Source organism: Phaseolus vulgaris, chromosome 5 (genome assembly GCF_000499845.2).
Source record: "Phaseolus vulgaris cultivar G19833 chromosome 5, P. vulgaris v2.0, whole genome shotgun sequence".
Taxonomy (NCBI): Eukaryota; Viridiplantae; Streptophyta; class Magnoliopsida; order Fabales; family Fabaceae; genus Phaseolus; species Phaseolus vulgaris.
Genome location: NC_023755.2, coordinates 38505728 through 38525660, shown reverse-complemented (window position 1 = coordinate 38525660; position 19933 = coordinate 38505728). Strand labels below are relative to the sequence as shown.

General features: G+C 30.9%; 3 protein-coding genes across 5 annotated transcripts; all 3 read right to left on the bottom strand.

Annotated features, from left to right (window-relative positions):
• Positions 1-408: 408 nt before the first annotated feature.
• LOC137835822 (nuclear transcription factor Y subunit A-8-like) lies at positions 409-3310 on the bottom strand. Of its 2 annotated transcripts, none has more exons than XM_068644530.1 (6): positions 3081-3310; positions 2090-2358; positions 1637-1749; positions 1489-1563; positions 959-1153; positions 409-887 (listed from the first exon to the last, which is right to left on the bottom strand). In XM_068644530.1, exons 2-6 carry the CDS (start codon positions 2322-2324, stop codon positions 621-623), a joined length of 885 nt encoding a protein of 294 aa, XP_068500631.1. In that variant the 5' UTR covers positions 2325-2358; positions 3081-3310; the 3' UTR covers positions 409-620. The 2 variants fall into 2 exon arrangements, with proteins under 2 accessions (XP_068500631.1, XP_068500632.1); XM_068644531.1 differs by having other exon boundaries at positions 959-1111.
• Positions 3311-6752: 3442 nt separating this feature from the next.
• On the bottom strand, positions 6753-14274 carry LOC137835821 (polyadenylate-binding protein-interacting protein 3-like). Its single transcript, XM_068644529.1, has 15 exons — positions 13941-14274; positions 12490-12653; positions 12246-12407; positions 11552-11688; positions 11182-11372; positions 10270-10447; positions 9922-10152; positions 9058-9185; positions 8862-8925; positions 8714-8747; positions 8229-8545; positions 7979-8119; positions 7534-7629; positions 7384-7440; positions 6753-7075 (listed from the first exon to the last, which is right to left on the bottom strand). Exons 2-15 carry the CDS (start codon positions 12623-12625, stop codon positions 7046-7048), a joined length of 1902 nt encoding a protein of 633 aa, XP_068500630.1. The 5' UTR covers positions 12626-12653; positions 13941-14274; the 3' UTR covers positions 6753-7045.
• A 2663-nt stretch (positions 14275-16937) lies between these two features.
• LOC137835820 (pentatricopeptide repeat-containing protein At5g04780, mitochondrial-like) lies at positions 16938-19007 on the bottom strand. 2 transcript variants are annotated; one of them, XM_068644528.1, is made up of 2 exons: positions 18757-19006; positions 16938-18184 (listed from the first exon to the last, which is right to left on the bottom strand). In XM_068644528.1, exon 2 carries the CDS (start codon positions 18107-18109, stop codon positions 17009-17011), a length of 1101 nt encoding a protein of 366 aa, XP_068500629.1. In that variant the 5' UTR covers positions 18110-18184; positions 18757-19006; the 3' UTR covers positions 16938-17008. The 2 variants fall into 2 exon arrangements, with proteins under 2 accessions (XP_068500629.1, XP_068500628.1); XM_068644527.1 differs by having other exon boundaries at positions 16938-19007.
• Positions 19008-19933: the final 926 nt, after the last annotated feature.

Genomic DNA, 19933 nt, shown 5'->3' with positions numbered 1-19933 from the left:
TATATCATAAATGTGTCTGTATGTTCATGTCGTATTACTGTATGTCGTATTACTGTCCGTATACAAATATATTTAAACTAAATTCATATCAGTTTAATCAGATTTCTATTGAAGTGTCACTTTAACCCATTTTATAACTTTTTAAAATTTTACTCATAACTAATAGTGTAAAATTGCACCTAATAGTAAAAAATGGCTATTATTAATATCTTCTTAGCATGCAGAAGTTGTTTTGTGTTTACTGTTGCACCTTTCATACGGTTGTTGCAGTTGTGACTATTATTTCAATAAACAACATTATCCACCAAAATATCTGTGTGAAGGAAAATGATTGGCCTATAGAAAATATCGGAACTACAGTTACAGAATTGGTATTAGAAACCAAACATTAGAAGCCACGTAAACCGATTTCAACAAGACATGTTGCAGAATGGCATTAACATAGAAAAGCAATGTTATTGACAAATCAGTTTAAAACAACTTTAGCGTACACAACACGTCCATGTCAATGTCCATGGAAATCCAAACAAACAGCAATAAATAGCAACAGTGTAATGAATATGAGCCAAGGATGACTTCCCAATGGAGCACAACACAAGCAGAAGCCAGAGTTTAGTCATTCACATGTAGACAAATAGAGGGTGCTGCTGAGTGGTGCCACCACCCTTATCAGATGTATGATTCTGCATGTTTCTTGCATCACTGTTGGAAGCATATGTGGCATTGTCATCACCATCTCTGTAGTTTTTCATTTGATGCATGCTAGATTCTGCAGTATTTCCACGTGTACGAGTTGATTGTTGAAGCTTTTTGGTGTTGAGAAAGCGTCCACCAGCACCTCTTGCTCTCTTCAGTGCATGCAGGTGGCGGGACTCGTGAAGATAAGGCTGCATGATCACAGTGTTCTTAGTTTGGTTTAAGAGAAATGGTAGAGAGAAAACTTAGTCACGTTTATTACTTTCCGATCCTTGATGGGTTTGTTTTGTACTTCAAGTTTTGCTCGATTCTGTCTTCTCCTCAGAATAGCATGGTACTGCTTTGAATTCACGTATATGGGTTCTTCTGTAATGTCCAATTGCAGAGGAATTCGAATAGGAGCAGTTTCCACTGGCTGGACATTAGGAATCTCATCAGTGTTTTTTTGGTCTTCATGCTACAAGTGTCATGGTTTTGTTGTGCATGGTGATTAAATAATTTAGAGAACTAAAGCTGTAAGAAACATGGCTCTTAAAAGAGGATGAAGAGAAATATAAGTAAAACTGAATTTTATGCAAGTTGGAAGAAAATAACATCCTATCAAACTCACTAGGAACTATGAAGGAATAGATAAGTAAAATACATTGACCAAATCATAAAGTGATCAAAACTGAAGATTGGTTTTTACTTCTTTAAGGTCAATCTCAATATACCAAAAAGTAGATAAGGTGACAAATAAACAGTAATGAAAAGAAAGACATGAATAATAATCTCTAATGAAGTACTAATTACCTTAAACTGTGAACCATATGAAGAAGCCATTAGGCTGCTATAGCCTGGATCAGCATAGTGACCTGCAATATGAGCCTGAAACACAAGTTTTAGGAAAACATATGCATGTATCTTCCATCCACAAGAACTTGAGGATATATCTACTTACAAGTGTTTGGCTGTGATCCAGTAGTGGAGGAGGGAAGGTGAAATCCTGATTCCCCATAAATGATCTGATGCCATGTGTTGAATCTGTAGAGCTATGCTCAACAGACATTTGACCTATTATCCAAAGCAGAGCAAATACTTATCAATATGGTATATCAAGTAACATGCAGGGAAGTTGACAAGAATTTTCTGATGCTGATTAAGCCATGTAATACAGTTTCCAATTTTGGAAGAAAATCTTCTATTATCCAATAGCCAATGCTGAGTGAGGAGATAGTGCAACATAGAATCACATCACAGTCATATAACTATAGTGCTCCATTTCATATCTATTGCAAAACAGTGTACTGTTACAGTATCTTGCAAAGCAGAAAGAAATGACAAGACAATACACTAGTTGATAAGTACAAGCATTCAGAATTATACAAAAAAGACAGGGTTTAAATCCAACTACCGGATTGTGATGAACCAAGTTTGGTAGAAGATTGACCCGAATGAGTCGAAGATGAATCCAGTTCTTGGAATTGAAAGCTCAATGTTTTGGTCCTGTGGCATTGTTGTGGCTGAGCATCCACTTTTAAGCTCAAACTTCTGGATTCTGAAGGCCCCCATGATGGGCATCCAAGAACATTGGGTGATGTTGAATGAGAAGAAAATAGACCACAGTCTTTCTCACACAAGCAATTCATTGTTTTTCGATCTCTTGAACAATAATCCAATTGACTTCAAAAAAGAAAACAAAAAGGTAAATAGAATTGAGAAACCTGGATCTTGCTATAACTTCAGATCTTCATCACACATTTTTGTAGCAGCCAATATATACTCCTCTTGAGAGTTCGAAATAAAGTAACAATATCAAACTCTAATGGAACATGACAATTTTACAGCTCCTTATAAGAAGGATGATTTTGCAGAAAACTACATGCAGCTTTGCAAGATATAGAGGTAATGATCCGTGTTGAAGAACTCTTTGTGCTCTTCAATTCAATCAACAACAGTCAACAGTCAAGCTAAATATCAAACATGGAAATGCTTCAACAGACATCAAGTTCCTCAAATTCTCTTCTTCCTCTTCCTTTCTTTTTCTAATTTATTTGTTTCCCTTTTCCTTAGATTTCCTATACAGGTGCATGGAATTTGGACTTCAATTGTGAAAAAAGAGGATAAACCAATAATAGGAAAATTAATCAATTTCACAAACATGGCTTTCAGGAAACAGTCACAGCTTACAAACTTATCACCTCAGGAAAGCATGAACAAAAGCCAATTAAATTAACCAAATAGAATACATGTAAATTGTTCCTCTTTAAAGTTTAATCCTGGAAATAGTGCAGTCTTCTGCAAAATAAGAAAACTCACTATCTATCTAAGGAAGAATTACAAATGAAAGAAGAAAGAAAGCAAAGACAAAAGGAAAAGGAACAAAGAAGGAAGAAGAGAGACACCTTGGAAGTTGGATGAATTGGAGAGGAATCAGAAGGTGTGCATGTCTTGTGGGTTGAAAGTTTGTAATCAAAGAAGAGTCTCTGAGTCACACATCACACTTGAATGAGTGCATCATTGTTTTAGTCTTTTTGGTCTCTTGGCTTTAGTGCTAAGTCTTGACCCTTAAAGTGACTTCTACTGAGTCTTCAAAACAGTGACTCTGTTGCATTAACACAAACCAACTACACTCATCTGCTACCTCCCCAACTTACCATGTTAAAGAGAGAAAAAACCATTTTTCAAAAATCAGAATCAAAGTTTCAAAATATCTTTGAATTAAAAATAATTTATGGTGATGCATTCAACTTTTGTAGTTTTCTTGTCCCTACTGATATTCCTTCTTGGCTGGTTTTGGAAAAATAAAATAAGAACTTTGTAATGGAGCATCAGCATCACACACTCTCATCATCATGCTTCCTTCTGCTATCATATGCTTTTCTTATTACACCTTCAATGCCTCCAAATTTTCAGCCTCAGTTCTGTGCTGCATAAACCCCATTGATGTATTTCTTTTATCTGTTCTTCTTATTTAATTCTGGCAAAGTAATAATTATATACAGATTCATTTATATTAAATCTGCAGAAGACAACTATTTTCTTTTATTAACTCACCAAAAAATAGAATTATTGTTTCTGTATTAATAATATTAACAAATGATATGGCGTAGAGAGGTAGAGAAAAAAAATTCTTATATTATTAATTAATTAATTAAAAATAGTATATTTGGCATTTTCTAATGTAGTTAGTTTAATAAGTTTGTAATTCATTTAAATTAAATTCATAATAATGGTAATAATAATATAAATGTACTTGAAAACAGTTTTTGTATTAATTAATTACTCTAACATTTTGATTTGATGGATTAATAGTGTAAACAAGTGTGTTCAAATTATTGAAAAATTAACTCTAATAATAATTTATAATCTACAACTATTAATAAAGAGATTATTTATAACCATTTTCTAGTCGCAATTTTTAGTATATACAATTTATTACCAATCTTACTATTATAAATATATTTCATTTTACTATTTTATTATTTAGGATTTGTAGGTATTTTTTGAAACTCAATTAACTATCTATGATAAAATTATAAAAATTATTTATTTTATAATTACTTTTTATAAGCATGTCTTCTTTTAAAATTTGATAATATTTTTTATTGTAAGATTTATGATAAGAATTATTTTTTTTCTGTTATCATAACAAAAAAGTAGACACACAGGTCCATGTATTTCTAGTAGTCTATAACAATAATAAAATGGATTCTTCTTGTATAAAAATTCTCATTATTTTATCCTTTAATTAATATATTTAAAACTAAAATGACTACCAATAACAAAAAAGAACTACATACAAAATAAATAAAAATCACCTACAATAAAATTAAAAAATTATTTATATTTTTTTTTATAGTCACTTTTTATGAAACTTGTTTAGAATTTAATATCTTTTATTTTTAATGACAAGAATTTGTATACATAAAAAAGGAATTCTCTTTATTTAATGTTATAGATTTAATAAAATAAATAATTAAATATTTAATTTTCAAAATATCTAAATAACATATTTGTTTAGTTACTATTTTTACAAAATTATATATGTATATATTTTTTAAATTGTATTATTTTTTATTTAATTTTTAACGAATTATTCATAAAAATAACGAAAATATGAGTACACATTATGCTTTGTTTTTACTAGTAGTAATAAAGACATTATCTCTTTTAACTACTTTTTTTGTGTATACTTACTAGTTTACTAAGTAACTCTTTTTTTAAACTAAAATAATTAAAAAAACACATCCATAATAAGAAAATTTGCATATAACACATTTAAAAATCATTTATTTTTATAACTACTTTTTATGAAATTTTCTTATAATTTAATTATATTTTTATCTTAATAATTATTATAATAATAATTTTATTATCATTCGTTTTCATAAGAAGAGAGTGATAAGTGAAGGGACGTATGTTTTTACTTACTATTGTAGTTATAATGATTTTTAAACACCTTAAAATTGTAGTTTTTTTATTTAAATGAAATTACTTACTATATTTATATTTTAATGTAAAAAATTGTTGTTTCCCTTTTTAATTAAATTTTATAATGTTTACTTTACCATCATTAATTTTGTAGAATGGTATTAACAAATCATAGTTTTCCAAAAAAAAAAAAAAACCCATAATGATGATAATGAATGCTTAATCACAAAGAGGGTTTTATTACCTCTTCTTTCTTGTCATAATGATGCAGGAAACAATAATTGTTTTGACTATGAATTTGAACAAGTTGATAATAATTGAACTAAGATACACTCATTCAACATAGTAGTCAGTGTTCCCTTTTTTGCTATTTTTTTAATATTTTCATTTAAATTTATTATTTATAAAATATGTTAAATGTATTTTTTTCACATTTTTTTTTATTATCGTGTAAGGAAGTAGAGACTGATAGGATACATCTCCATAAGTGAAAATAAAATAAGTTAATTTATTTTTGAGAAATTAAATGTAAACAATATATATGCTTGATCCTATTTTTCACTACATACTATTACATTCTAAAAAATAATGTTTAAAAGTCTTATAATTGTGAATTTATTTTTAAATAAGTTAGTATATTAAGTTGGGTATTATACAAAGGATTTTTTTTTATATAATTCAAGTTTATAATAAATAAGTAATTTTGAAATAAATTATATTTTTAACTTGCATTAAATAATTTAAATTGTAATCTTATTCTCCAACAGATAATTAAACTTAATTTAAAAAATTATTTGGTTATTATAGTTTCAAAATATAGTTTATATATTTTGAAATATTTATTTATAGTAAATTTAAAATATTCATTTTCTTCCATTAACAAAACAAATACTAAACTATATAAAATTAACTTTTAGCCTATATAAAATATAAACTAAGATATTCTTTTTTAAGGTTAAAAAACATATTAAAAAAAGAATAAATCTTAGACGTGTAATAGTATATCCTAAAACAAACATGTCAACGGTTGGTTAAGTGTTAATTTGTTTCTAATTTGTTTCCCATATAAAATACACGCTAAAATTATTATATAAATCATAAATTAGAATATAAATATGACAAATAAGAGTCTTAATTAAATATTACTAGTATTTATTTTCTCTTCATTTATGTATGCATTTTACACATCATCTGGAGAATTAATCATAAAATTCTCATCTCAAGTATCTCAAACTATTCTCATTTTATTCTTATCAATACATAAGCTTCGGTATGCTAATAATTCATAATGAATAAAGTTTCTTAGACATGAAAGTCATAAATAATTTAGCCACGCTATATTTTGTGATCAAGAGTTAGTTGAATATTCCATTATGTTCTTGAATATTGTACAGAGTGGATTTGGAAACATGTCATTGCGTTTCTTTGCTATTGGAATATATCAATATACCGATTTAAGTTTCTATTTTTCTGCGAAACTAAGGTTCAACTACCATCCACAAATGCCCATATGTTAATAAAAACAATTTTGAATTACTGAATAATTCAAAAAATCCTAAATAGTTTCTAACCAATCAGAGTTTACAGAGCAAGTAAATGGTAGCAGATATGTGCGAGTAAGAGATAAATGGCGGCAGTTGAAGTTAAAAAAAGTAAACTATGAATTGTACTGAAAAATGGAAAAATAAAAAAGGATGGGAAAGATGAATCTGAGATAATCTATTACACAACCAAAGCCAGAGAAACCCCAAAAGGTATATGCATGGGTTAAAACAAGGTCATAAAATTATATCCCAGAATTAGCAAACTTGGCAAATAACATGATTTTCGCAACAGCTGCAGATATCCTCGTTTAAAACTTATCAGGACAACCGCTTCGTTTATTCTTTTCAAGCAAGGATTTGACTTGCCAACAAGAATGCGAATAGCCAAGACGTCAATAGTCCCGTCCCTTGTATGGCATTTCCTGTAAAATATTGATTTGAGAAGATAGAGTTCTCAGAACACTAATAACCAGATAAAGTTCCTCGAAACTGTTTTATATAAGACGACAGGTAAAATTGTTCAAATTCAGTTTGATATGCGTAAGTGAAGACACGTCATGTTCCACCAATGTACTTGTCAAGGAAGAATATCCAACATGCTTGACACATCAAGGTGGAGCATTAACCATGTATTAAGTCATTGAAATTCATGGTTTTATATTTATCTGCCCAGTGTTCAAGACATGAGCAATACCAATTTAAAAAAAAAACTAAGCACGAGAGTTCTTACGGGCAGGTAATTCGGCATGTATAAAGCTTGCCTAGGATGACCAAGGAGCTGTCCATACTGAAATCAGATGATGACGAAGATAAGCAATTACCCTGAAGCATCAATATTTACGAAACAGTCAACAGAGAGATACTGTATGCGATCTTATACCTGTGGTGCATTCGGATGAAAATATGCTTGAGACGGCATTGGTGCTACCTGAGGATTATACATCATAGGTTGTGGACCAGCAAAAGTAGGTCCAATCTGCAAGACATGTACAAAACAATCAAGTTTATTAACAGAACCAAGGCTGGAGGAGATTATTAAGCCAAACCCAACAACTCTGCATGGCTTCTTTTGTAAACTATTTTACGCAATCAGCAAAATGAAACCTTTATTCTTATATAGATTAAGTAACGAGCAGAAATTTAAAACACCATAGGATAGGATAACCTGCACCAACGTGCAAAATGGATGTGGAACAACCAGGTTAATTTGTCATAAAATCCTAACGCTTTTATACTGATGATATGAAATAAACTTTATGCACCAAAAATTCACTCCCTAACTATATGCACTTCCATATATTCAATAAATGCACCAAATGACTTACTCCAATACCCATGGGCATGCCTGGCATACTTGGTACAGTAGTTACAGTAGTTGGAAAATAGAAGGAACCATCGGACACTGGAGTGGGAGGCCGAGCAGGTGATGGAACAAAACTCTTTGCATTAGGGTTAAGCTTGAATTCCTTACAACATAAAAGGTGAAACTCAGACATATGTCGGTAATATAAAAGACTTGAACCAGATAGTGAAAAAAAAATCCTTTGTCAAAAAGTCAAGCTTGAACTTTCACACCTTTGCATTAGGATTCAGAGTTGACTTTTCAGAAGACAGTGAACCAACTGATGAACTTGGAGATAAGCCAGGACCAGAAGATGCTGCAGTGCCTCCAACTGAATCTAACCCATATGGGGTCCCACGTGAATTTACAGATTTTGTTTCCCCATTAACCTTGCCAGATGCTGAACCCTCAATTAAATCTCCCCGTGATCCCCGTAAAATTTCGTGAGTTGTTGATGTAGTATGAATTGAAGGGGCATAGGAGCTAGCATTAGGAGATAAAACACCTTTATCAGAGCCATCCTTCTTCAAGTAGAGTGGTCCCTGTGAATCTGCACCAAAATTTGCCAAGATTAGAGGAATATAAATATCATGAAAGAAGCAGACACCAAAGTGAAATGTAGGTCATAGCTTCCATTCAGAAGCACTTTAAAGAGTGTTCAGGCTCAACATTTTAAATCCGCTCAATTTAAGAAAGCTAAGAAAAAGATTTCACAGACCCTCAGATTTTGACAGTTGAACATCTTCAGCTTGCTGCATCAATTGAAGAAAATAAAAAAGAGATTTGGAGTGTTAGAACTAATATCAGTCTCATGAGATATTTTCGTTGACACAAGTTTAAGAGATAATGCACAAACTTCAACTCACAATCAGAGTTGCTTCCTTGGTATCATTGTCTCCATGTTGATTACTAATTGAGTTCTCCAGAATCCTACAGATTTGCATATTAAAAATCATGACAAAGATGAATTTAATGTTCTTCATTCGGGTACAAAAATTATGTATACAAAGCAGTACAAAGAGAATAATAAGTATATACAGAAGAGAAAAAGCAAACAAACACCTGCTTTCCCCTTCCACTGATGAATAGCGTACGGCAGGGAGTTCAGATGCTAACTGCTTAGCGTGATCATAAGAACCAGAACGGCTTAAATCAACACAGGTACTTGACTGAGATGATTGTGTGTGATCCTGCAGACACAATTAACAAGTACTAAGGTGAGTTTAGATAGTAAAATAATTATATCATAAGAGGAGGGTAAGACAAGGACAAAAACATGAAAAAAGGAATACTTCATATCAACAGTTCTCCCCAACAAGACTCAACTGCATCAATTGGAGGTTCAAATTGTACCAATTTCAAAAGCATAACAAGACTTGGGATTGTTAGGACATGTTCAAACAGAACTTAGTGACGAATGTGTCATTTAAAATAATAGTCATATACCAGAATTCTCACTGATATTTTCTAATCAAGTAGGAGATACAAACCATTGTCTTCAACACATGTTTGGTTAAGCTCATTTTCAAGAAATAATCAATTTATTTTTGCAAACATTTTGAAAGAGCTTCTACAAAAATAAGCAATTACTTCTACAGAATTGCATAACCAAATATTTTTGGAATGTAAGAAAATCTAAAAGAAACTATTTACTTTAAATAAGGAACAGATACATAAAATATGGTAGTTTTAATAATTTACACACTTGCAAAGACCTGATTTAGCCTTACAAAACTGGCTTCTATGGTGACAACAACCCAGGTCTTATAGGGATGACATTGGTCATAGCTCTAATCTATATGAAAACTTAACAGTAGTACTTAATCAGAAAAAGAAGGTCAAGCTAGTGCCCTCCAAATGTGACAAACAATTAAAAATTACTTAACAGTACAGTTTGAATAATTAAACAATAAATTGAGGTGATACCACAGAGGAATTTGCCAATGTTCGAGCTCCTTCATTGCCTTTTCCACCACTAATCTCACTAGACCTCTTAACAACCGAACCAAATACACCACCAAAAGTATCAGAATTGTGGGAATCAAACAGTACATCCTCATCAAATCCACTGTCATCAGCACGTTTACCCCTATAAACTGAAGAAAATCTAGTTTCTTCATCAATATCGAAGTCTCCATGCAAGTGAAAGCCTCTTTCCTGTTGAGAAAATTTATATAGGTTGCAGAATTCAATAGTCTATTAAACAAAAAAACAGCAGAAATTCACAAGCAGAAATGAAAAAACGAGAACAATAAGTATTAAAACCATGCTAACCTCCGCGAGATGAAGATCTTGGGTTTCCTCACCCTCAATTTCTCTTGCTATTCTTAAAGCTTGCTTTTCCAATTCTCTTGTCTGAGGCCCTTTTTCAAGCTTTGTTGTATAGAGTTCCTCGTCGAACGTGCTCTTGACACCAAACAATGCCTCATTTGTTTCAAACTGATCCCATCCCCTTGAAAAATACAAAAAAAAAAAAAATACCAATGTAAACAAAAATAGGCATTCTGTGAAAATTTTGAATTTAGTCAAATAAAGAAGAAAATACATGTGTATAAAATAACCATAGTATTTTAGTTAATTTCATATACTCACTCCAGCCTCTCTTTAATCATTAAGGATATACCGTAAAAAAATCATATTTCCTTTTGCTACATCAATTGTGGCCAATTATCTTATAATAATTCCTTTGGAAGCATTTATTAGCTTCCACAAATGATTATTGTCTAAAAGCTCAAAAATATACTTGAAGCAACCCAAGAAAACAAATAGAATGCCTACAAACCCTCACACAATCTTTATTAAAATCAGATCCATAACAAAGAGTTCAGATATTTATAGATAGCAAGTGAATGGATCCTAAACAGAATTATGGTTACAGAAGTTACCCAGAAATACATGTTAGTACCTATGAAGAGGTTTTATTTCTTGGTCTCCAGTTTTTATTCTTTCGACATACCCAATAGGAAGTGTTGATAATAAAAGGAGAAATGGTGTCAATGAAAAATGGAGAAAGATATCATTCTAAAATCTACTACTTACAGCTGGACACTTCTAAAGAAATTTCTTATTGTATACTAAAAATATGGTGTACTAATAAAGGCAACTAACAGTCTGAATGGGAGTCGAAGTGTTAAGAAAAACTGATATTTATTCAGTTCACAAATTATTCTATAAAAAGCAAGCAACCTGTTCCAATGGCCATCAAATATGTTTTCCAGTTCTGGGCATTGTGGATCATCTTCATCAGGTACCCAGGGTTTTAATTCTCTCCCTAGCTCAACATGACGAGATTGAGATATCAATGAATCAACCATGATTTCCTGATGCATATCATGGTGAGATTCATTTGGTAAACCATCCCTGGCAATAGCAACATCCTGCCATGATTGAAAAGCAAATAACATTATCAGCAAAAAGTGAAAAATGTGTTAAAAGCTACTTCTCCTAATCTAAATTCACCAAAATCATTGCCAAGTATACAGCATTCCAACAGAAACTTTAGCTTAGTAACTACCACATTCCAAAAGACATTGCAAATAGTTTAAAAGTAGGAAACCTGTGCTGTAACTTGAACAAGATCTTTGGCAGGTATAACTAAAATCTTGATAGGGGGCTTGCTGACAAATTCTGCACCAGATTTCTGTCCTCGTGATGAACCGTCTTTTGTTAAGCGAGCCATTTTCAAAACAATTCCTATAAAATGATGATATTATAAAATTAATTATGAAAACAGAAGCAGAAGTTTATTCAGATAGTGATCTAGAACAAGCCTAGTGAAATACCAGTTAGGCAATAACTCCTAAAACAAAGTCTTATTAAAATAAGACAAATCCTAACAAAAATAACAAAATATTCCAAAAAGGGATAATTTCCCTGAATAGCATGTTCATCGATTTTGCTACAGTTGGCTGTGAAATAATACAAGATAATGGTCTTCACAATACAACCAAAATCAATAAAAATGGGGATAAATGTGTTTTTAATTCCTATACTTAGTAAAAATTTGTTTTTGTCATTATACTTTTAAATCGATGAAATCAATCTCCAACAACTTAAAATATGTGACTTTTGTACCTCCAATATGTGATTTTGTCACCAACAAAATTAGTTGGGAGGGACAAAAAAATCTATTTTCAAAAGTTTGAGGACAGATTTCATCGATTTGAAAGTATAAATACTAAAACCAAGTTTAACTGAAAGTAAAGAGACTAAGACACATTTTTCTAATAAAAAACTACAACAGAACATACCAAAATCTTTGTCCGTGTTTGTTGCATGAAAGACTCCAGAGTATGTGGATCCATTTTTCACCTGGACTTCCACCTGGTGCCCAATAAGACATGTTGTTAGATATACTAATCGATCATGTGAAGGACTCTCGCAATTGCCACCTTTACTGCCAATCACCACACCTTTGACAACAAAGGAAACATATCAACATTCTGAATGCGGCAACAAATAAATAATAATAAATTACACAGCCCTTAATTTTACCTGTATTTGTTAATCTGCTGGCATTTAATTTGCCAGACAAGATTTTATTCTCAGATTTAATTGCCCCTTCTCTTTCAGATTTTCGGCGGCCATATCCATTGGAGGATTTGGGCTGCCCAGCTTGTTGCAAATTCATCCTCACTTACAGCCCCTGCCCCTCTAATCTGAGAATGATAACAAAAGAAAAAAATAAATATATGTATTCATGAGATAAAAGAAAAACAAAGTTTTTAACATGAGATTTCAAGGCACAGTTTATGAAATCGCTGATTTCCTAAAAGAACATTAGAAGAGGAACTGCTGCTAAAAGAACATACAAGATATCAAAGAATAGAAAATTTGGTGAGCTGAAAAATGCAAAACCACTGAATAATTTGCACATCTACAAAAACTTATATAACTATACAGTTTTAAAAAAATTACCTGTAACTAAATTGAAAATTCTAAATGGTATTTAGTGAGGCTGACACATGTTAAAAAATAAACCGCAAAATATCTGACTCACTGGAAAAGTAGAGAATCAGGTGGAAAGTATACATTTGCATATAAGTGACAGTAATTGTCATCACAAAATAATATTCAATGGGGCTTAAACTACACTTTAAAAAAAATAGAAATTACTCGGAACAAATTTGTAGCGTCAAAAAGTTAAAAGAAAAACATCAAAAATTCAGGTTCCAGGTTGACGGGGAAAAAATGCCCTCCCACACAAATTGACTGTTACTGCTATTTCCAAGAGGCATTTAAAAATTAAAGAAATTACTCGGATAACAGCAAACAAGCCAGGGTCAATGAGAAACTCGTGGTTTGGGGGGAATTTTACCCAGTTACCTCTTATTCTTCCCCGCCCCTCTTCCCCGTTCCAATCACAGCCAAAGTACTAATATTTGCCTACTCTCACTCATTTATACCAAGGACCCTCTATAAATCAGAAACACACATAGCAAAGATTCTACGAGGACTTGCAGATTGGGAACGACCCTAACTCTGTTCGTAGCCCCCGACGCATACGAGTTATTTGCCATCCGCTCCCTACATTGCGAACTTATTTTAAGCTCTATTTCTTTCAGAAATACAACATTTACCGAAATATACAGTATTCCAAACCCTAGAAGAAAGAGAAAAATCAGAAACCTAAGTGCCTGGATTTTATACTAGGCCATACGGAAACTTATCCTAGAGTACAACGATTGGAAGTTGAAGTTAAAACTCAAGATTCGTGCGGCGTAAACTATCGCTAGTCCTATTTACAGTTCTCCTATCCGAAATAAATCTTCCATTGTGGTTCTCCTCGGGAAACTGCGGCTTCTCCTAAGGTGAAAACCCTAATTTATGAGCTGTTTTTAAGAGGATCAAAGCATGCATAGAAATAAATAGCAAGCAGACAGGTATTGAGAAGAGAAACGAAGGAGGAGGCAGGCAAGGAAGGAATTGAAAACGAAGTAACGCACCTGTGAGAGGTTGATCAGAACCTAACTGACGGATTCCGGCAGAGGTTGAAAAGAGGATGTAAAGAGGGACGGTTGTGTCGGTTAGTGATTGATTGAGACGATTGAGGGGCTGCTTCGGTGGGAGGGCGCGGTGGCCGGAGGATGCGACGGAGAGAGAGACGGCGGAGGAGTTCGGTTTCGTTAGGTTCTCTCGGTGTGATCGAGAGAGAGAGTGGTTTTTGAGATTTTGAAGGGAGGTGCGAAGCAAGAGCGCAACGAAACGGAAACACCCAAAAGACAATCAAGAAATAATCTGCTGTGGTTGGAGTATCGTGCGCCCTTTTCCCTGTATTATATGGTACGCATACATGTATTTCTCTGTATAACAGTTTTCATAATCTGTTTTTTTTTTTGTCTTTGAAAAAGATATTATCGTATCTAATCTAATACATACGATTAATGAAATACTTTGATTTGTAAAAAAAATCTTATATCATTATGATTTATTTGATAAAGATTCACCAAATCTTTTAATAATATTTTTTTCATAAATAGGTATTCAATTCATCGAAAGCACAAGTATTTAATTTATGGAACCTAATAAAAACAGTTAAATATTATTAGTTTTTTCTTAAAAAAATATTATTTTAATCATTAATAATGTCATAAACTCACAGATTAAATATTTTAAATTATATTTATATTTAACGGCCGTACATGATTTAGTAAATTATTTTTCAACAAATAATAATGATTATAATATTAATAGTCTAATAAATAGTAGATAGATAGTTAATTATTTATAAAATAAAATGGATGGATGAATTTGATTCAATTTGTTTTTTTTTTTACTTAGGAAGGGATAATAGATAAATGAAACTTTTTAATTCCCTTACTTTTAGTCTATTAGTAATATACATATTATTTTAATATTTATTTTGATAAATTTTCTTATAAAATGTTTTCTTTTAGGTTTAATATGATTCTCTTTTTTTTAATGATTTAAAGTTGTACTTTTTATTAAATTGTTTTCCTTAAAAGAGACACATTCTGTAAGTGTTATATGTATTGTTACCGTTGAAACCAGGTTGAATTTTTCAAAAAAAAGTTAAAGATCAAATTAAACTTTTTTTTAAAAAAAGTTAAAACAAAATTAAACCTTTTAAAATTTGATAAATAAAGTTTATTTTTTTATTTTTTAACAACTAAAAAGATAATTAAAGTCTTTGTTTTACGTAAAAACTGATTTTTTTTCTCTCGAACAAATTCGTTTTCGTAGAATCATTTTCCAGCAAACTTTCTCAAATAAAAATTTATTATGATTATAACCAATTACGAAATTAATTATTTACATGTATAATTAATTTTTAAAATAATTTAATATTTGCAATATATATATATATATACAAATCTTAGCTTCATAAGTAAATATAAGTTCACTCTAAAAATAATAGTACAACAAAAACATTTTAATGATGATGATTCATGTGTTTAAGTGAATTTAAAATACTCATTTACACTCAATTATTACAACATTCACATATTTTGAGCATCGATAAAATTTTATATTATTTAAATATTTGAAAATATTATTTCCCAAAAACTTAATGTCTGAAAGTGAAATGTCGAATTTAAATATTGTTAATGATTGAGCTTTTTTAAATTATTTTATATGTTGAACTTAAAATTAGTTGTACGATGCTCATTTTGTCATCCCATAATTAATATTTTAAATTAGTTATAAAAACAAAAATAAATACAACAATGGTTAAGTTTAGTTAACATTTAAATAGTATATTGGATTAAGAAACGCTTATTAACACAAGTGGTAATCACATGTAATTATGATTAATTTGATTAATGTTCATATCTTAAAATCTTAATAATATTACCTCCAATATAAGAAATTTCTGATTGTAAATTAAATTTCACAAGTTTTTCGTTTATATATGTAACTTATAGCATTTTTAATTTCATTTTCCTAATCATTTACTACTCAATTAAATAAAAAAGTCTACCTCTTTAATAATTAAAAAAAAAACGTTTGTAAAAATTAAGTACAATACAGTTTTCTTTTTATAAATCTCAGAATTAAGAAATTAGTTAATTCAGTTCATCGTATTAAATGTGTCTTGACTTTATACTTTTTAAAACTATATCTAAAATTAATAAAACACTTACAAACACTTCAAATTAAAATATTTCACGAAACGTTTATTGAATTAATAAAAATTATTTCTAAGAAAATAAGTAATATAAGTCGGGTTTTATATAGAAAAAAACTACACATCACTTTAATTTTGAATCTTTTAAAGATCTATAAAAAATTATTTATTTATCGATAATTCAAAATTATTAGTTTAATCAATTAAAAATAAGATGAGTGTAGACTAATTCTTACTTTCTTACAAGGAATTGAGTTGAGGAGAAAAGAGAGAAAAACAATGGAAAATATAATCAATAATTGAAAGAAAAAAAAAATTAACACACAGGTGATGCTAGATTATAATTTAGAAAAATAACTAATTATCAAATTAGTGGATTCCAAATTTAGATAATACAATACAAGAAAATCATGAAATAAAAATTAATTTTTTTTCTAAATTAGTTTATATTATTGTTAAATAGTTTTTAAGTTAGTATCTAATTAGCAACCAAGTATTAACTACCAATTATTTGGTTTTTAAATTTGGTAGCAAAATGTTTGATTGTTAATAAGATACTAATTTATAAACTATTTATCAATAATAGAAACTAATTTAAAAACCAATTTTTTTTCAGTTTCTAAAATTGTCTCTAATTTAGTTACTATTGTAACTAATTATTTTGGTCTCTAAATATTGGTTTCTATTTCATAATTTTCTTGTAGTGATATTTTCTTCACCGATAAATTTCAACTTACGCAATGAGTAAAGTGGTTTTTTAATTTTTAAATAATGGAGACTTCAAGTCAATTCGTATTTAAGATTTTGGAATATAATGGGAAATTTTAGCATGAACAGCATAAAAAAGTTCACATTAAAATAAAATTGAGTATTTATATTCATAATGAAGTTTCCATGGTTTCTGTGTAAATATTTTCTAACTATTTAGTTTTCATTTGATTGTTGATGAGTAACATCATCTACCCAACTCCATCCTGCAGGTTTTCTGATTCTTCTTTGTTGCATAAGTCTTCTGACTTCAGCTACTTCATTCCACAAACCTTTTCTTGCATAGACATGTGCTAATGTTAAATATGGTGCTGCATTACATGGTTCCATCTTAACAAGTTCATCAGCAGCTTCTCTCCCAAGTTCTACATTTCCATATATCTTACAAGAACTCAAGAAAGAGCTCCATATTACATAATTAGGATCATAGGGCATTTCTTGTATTAAATCCCTTGCCTTACTCAAATTTCCATTTCTGGCATAGAGATCAATCAAGCAAGCATATTGATCAATATCAGGAGACAAGCCATAATTTGATGTCATTTTGTTGAAGTATTCCACCCCTTTGTCAAGTAATCCTGCATGATTACAGGCTGTTAAGACAGCAGTGAGGCAGATATGATCAGGAATTAACTCTTGCTTGGTCAATAGACAATCAAAAAGTTCCAAAGCCTCTGAACCTCTCCCACATTGAGCATAACCCATGATCATGGATGTCCACAGCACATTATTCTTCTCAGAAGTCTGATCCAACACAAGTTGAGCCTCGTCAATGTCGCCACCTTTCGAATACATATCAATCAAAGCACTGCCCACAAACACATTCCTTTCCGAACCCATTTTGATAACAAGAGAGTGCACTTGCCTTCCTTGAAGGAGCAATGCAAGGCTGCTGCAAGCATTTAAAACAGTACATAAAGTATGATTAGTAAGACCCAAATTTCGCCCCCTCATTTCTACAAATAGCTTCAATGCATCTTCACTGTACATGTTTTTAGAATATCCAGATATCATAGAATTGTACACAACAATATCCTTCTCACTGGTTTCAACAAATAAGTGTACAGCATCATCAATTTGTCCCTGATTAGCATAACAATCAATCAATGAGCTGACTACAAAATTGTTAGTATCACATCCCTGCTTGATGGTATGAGTATGAAGAGTTGAGCAATGTTGGGAACCATTTTGCCCAACGCAGGCACTGATGACACTGGCAAAGGTAAGACAATTCGGCTTAATTTGGGTGCATAGCATCTCTTTGAACAACGAGAAGGCCTCTAATCCTTGTCCATTGATCGATAATCCCGTAATAAGTGAAGTCCATGAAACCTGATCATGAGTTTTGATGTCACTAAATACCTTCTTTGCATCCAGAATAGAATAACATTTGGCATAGAAATCAACAAGTGCACTGCTGAGGAACAAGTTATCTTCATATCCAGATCGAATCATGAAAGAATGAATTTGTATACCCAAACACCAATTCAGGGTTTTTGCACAAGAACTAAGTGCACTGCAAAGAACATATTTTATTGGTCTCCTCATCGATCCACTCACTGTGCTTACTGACTCTAGTGCTCCATAGATGCTAGAAATTTCAGAATGGTTTCTAAAGTAATGTTTTTGACATGGTTTGCCAAAGAATTTGTGGGTGAAACCATAAGCAAAATAGCTTGAACCATGATTATCAAACTCGCGAATCAACTCGTTGACTCGTCCGAGTTTACGTGTCCACATACCCTTACCGAGTTAACTCGGTAGTAGACTCGGTTTTTGAGTAAATTCGGCAGACTCGGAGTGAACTCGTTCAAACTCGCGAGTCTGCTCCGAGTTGGCGATTCAAGTGGATTTTCGTTTTAGGTATCGTTCTGAATGGGGAAAATTAAATGGAATAAACTCACACTTTAGGGTTTCGCGTTGCGTTTTGGTTTCAGTCACTTTCGTTGCGTCTTCTCTGGTGCGGAGGTGGTGCGTCCTCTCTGAACGAATGCGGCGGTGGTGACGAACGAGCGGAACATGTCGCGCGGTGGTGGCGGGTTGCAGGCCGGCGGTGGTCCCGGTGTTACCGTTGGTGGTGTGAAATTAGGGTTGCGTGATTTAGGTTATTAGGATTCTATTTTTTTTATTGGACTGCAGAATAAAGATGGACTCTAAATTGAATTATTTTTATTTAATTGAGATGCAGTTTTTTTTTTTTTAATATACTGCGCCTTTTTCTTATATTATATGGTTTTGTTACATGTATTTATCTGAATAACAGTTTCTAAATTACAGTTATATTTAACATCATAAATAATTTAGTAAATTATTTTTCAACAAATAATAATGATTTATAATATTAATAGTCTAATAAATACATCAGTGGTAAGAATCTCATTTATATTATTCAATAAACTAATGTAAAAAATATTAACAATTGTGTATTTACAATGATTATATATTCTTATATTTAGAGAAAAAAGTGTTCTTAATTTGTATATATATAAAACCGCATTAATGCATTTTAAAACTTAATTATTGTATTTTCTGAAATAAACTTTAAACGTATATTTCTTAAATTAAATTTTAAATATATAAAACTGTAATAAAAATTAAGTATACCTTTTTTTAACATATTTTGAAAAGACTCAAGAAATATTTGATTATATAATTATTTTCAATAACCATTGATTAGAATATCTATTATTTTGTAAAATAATAGATAGATGGTTAATTATTTGGGAACTAATTTTTTCTCTTTGGTGTAGATATAAAATGGGTACTTTCAAAAACAGTAAGCAGCATGCAACAGATAATAAAGCAAAATAAAATAATGACATCGAGAATTTATAACGTGTGAAAACCTTTTCAACTTGATAAATAAAAATCCACAAAACCTAATCCATAAAATGTCTTTATTATGAATTACAGTATTTGTTTATCTTATACTAAGAATAACATTTAATCTCGTCTAAGAAGGATAAAATAAAATTACTTAATTTATACATAGGGATGTTAATGTGAGACGAGTTATGCAAGTTGGCTTGTAGTTTGATAAGAGAAAATGCAGAGTGAACTAACTTTGTTAACCCACTATCC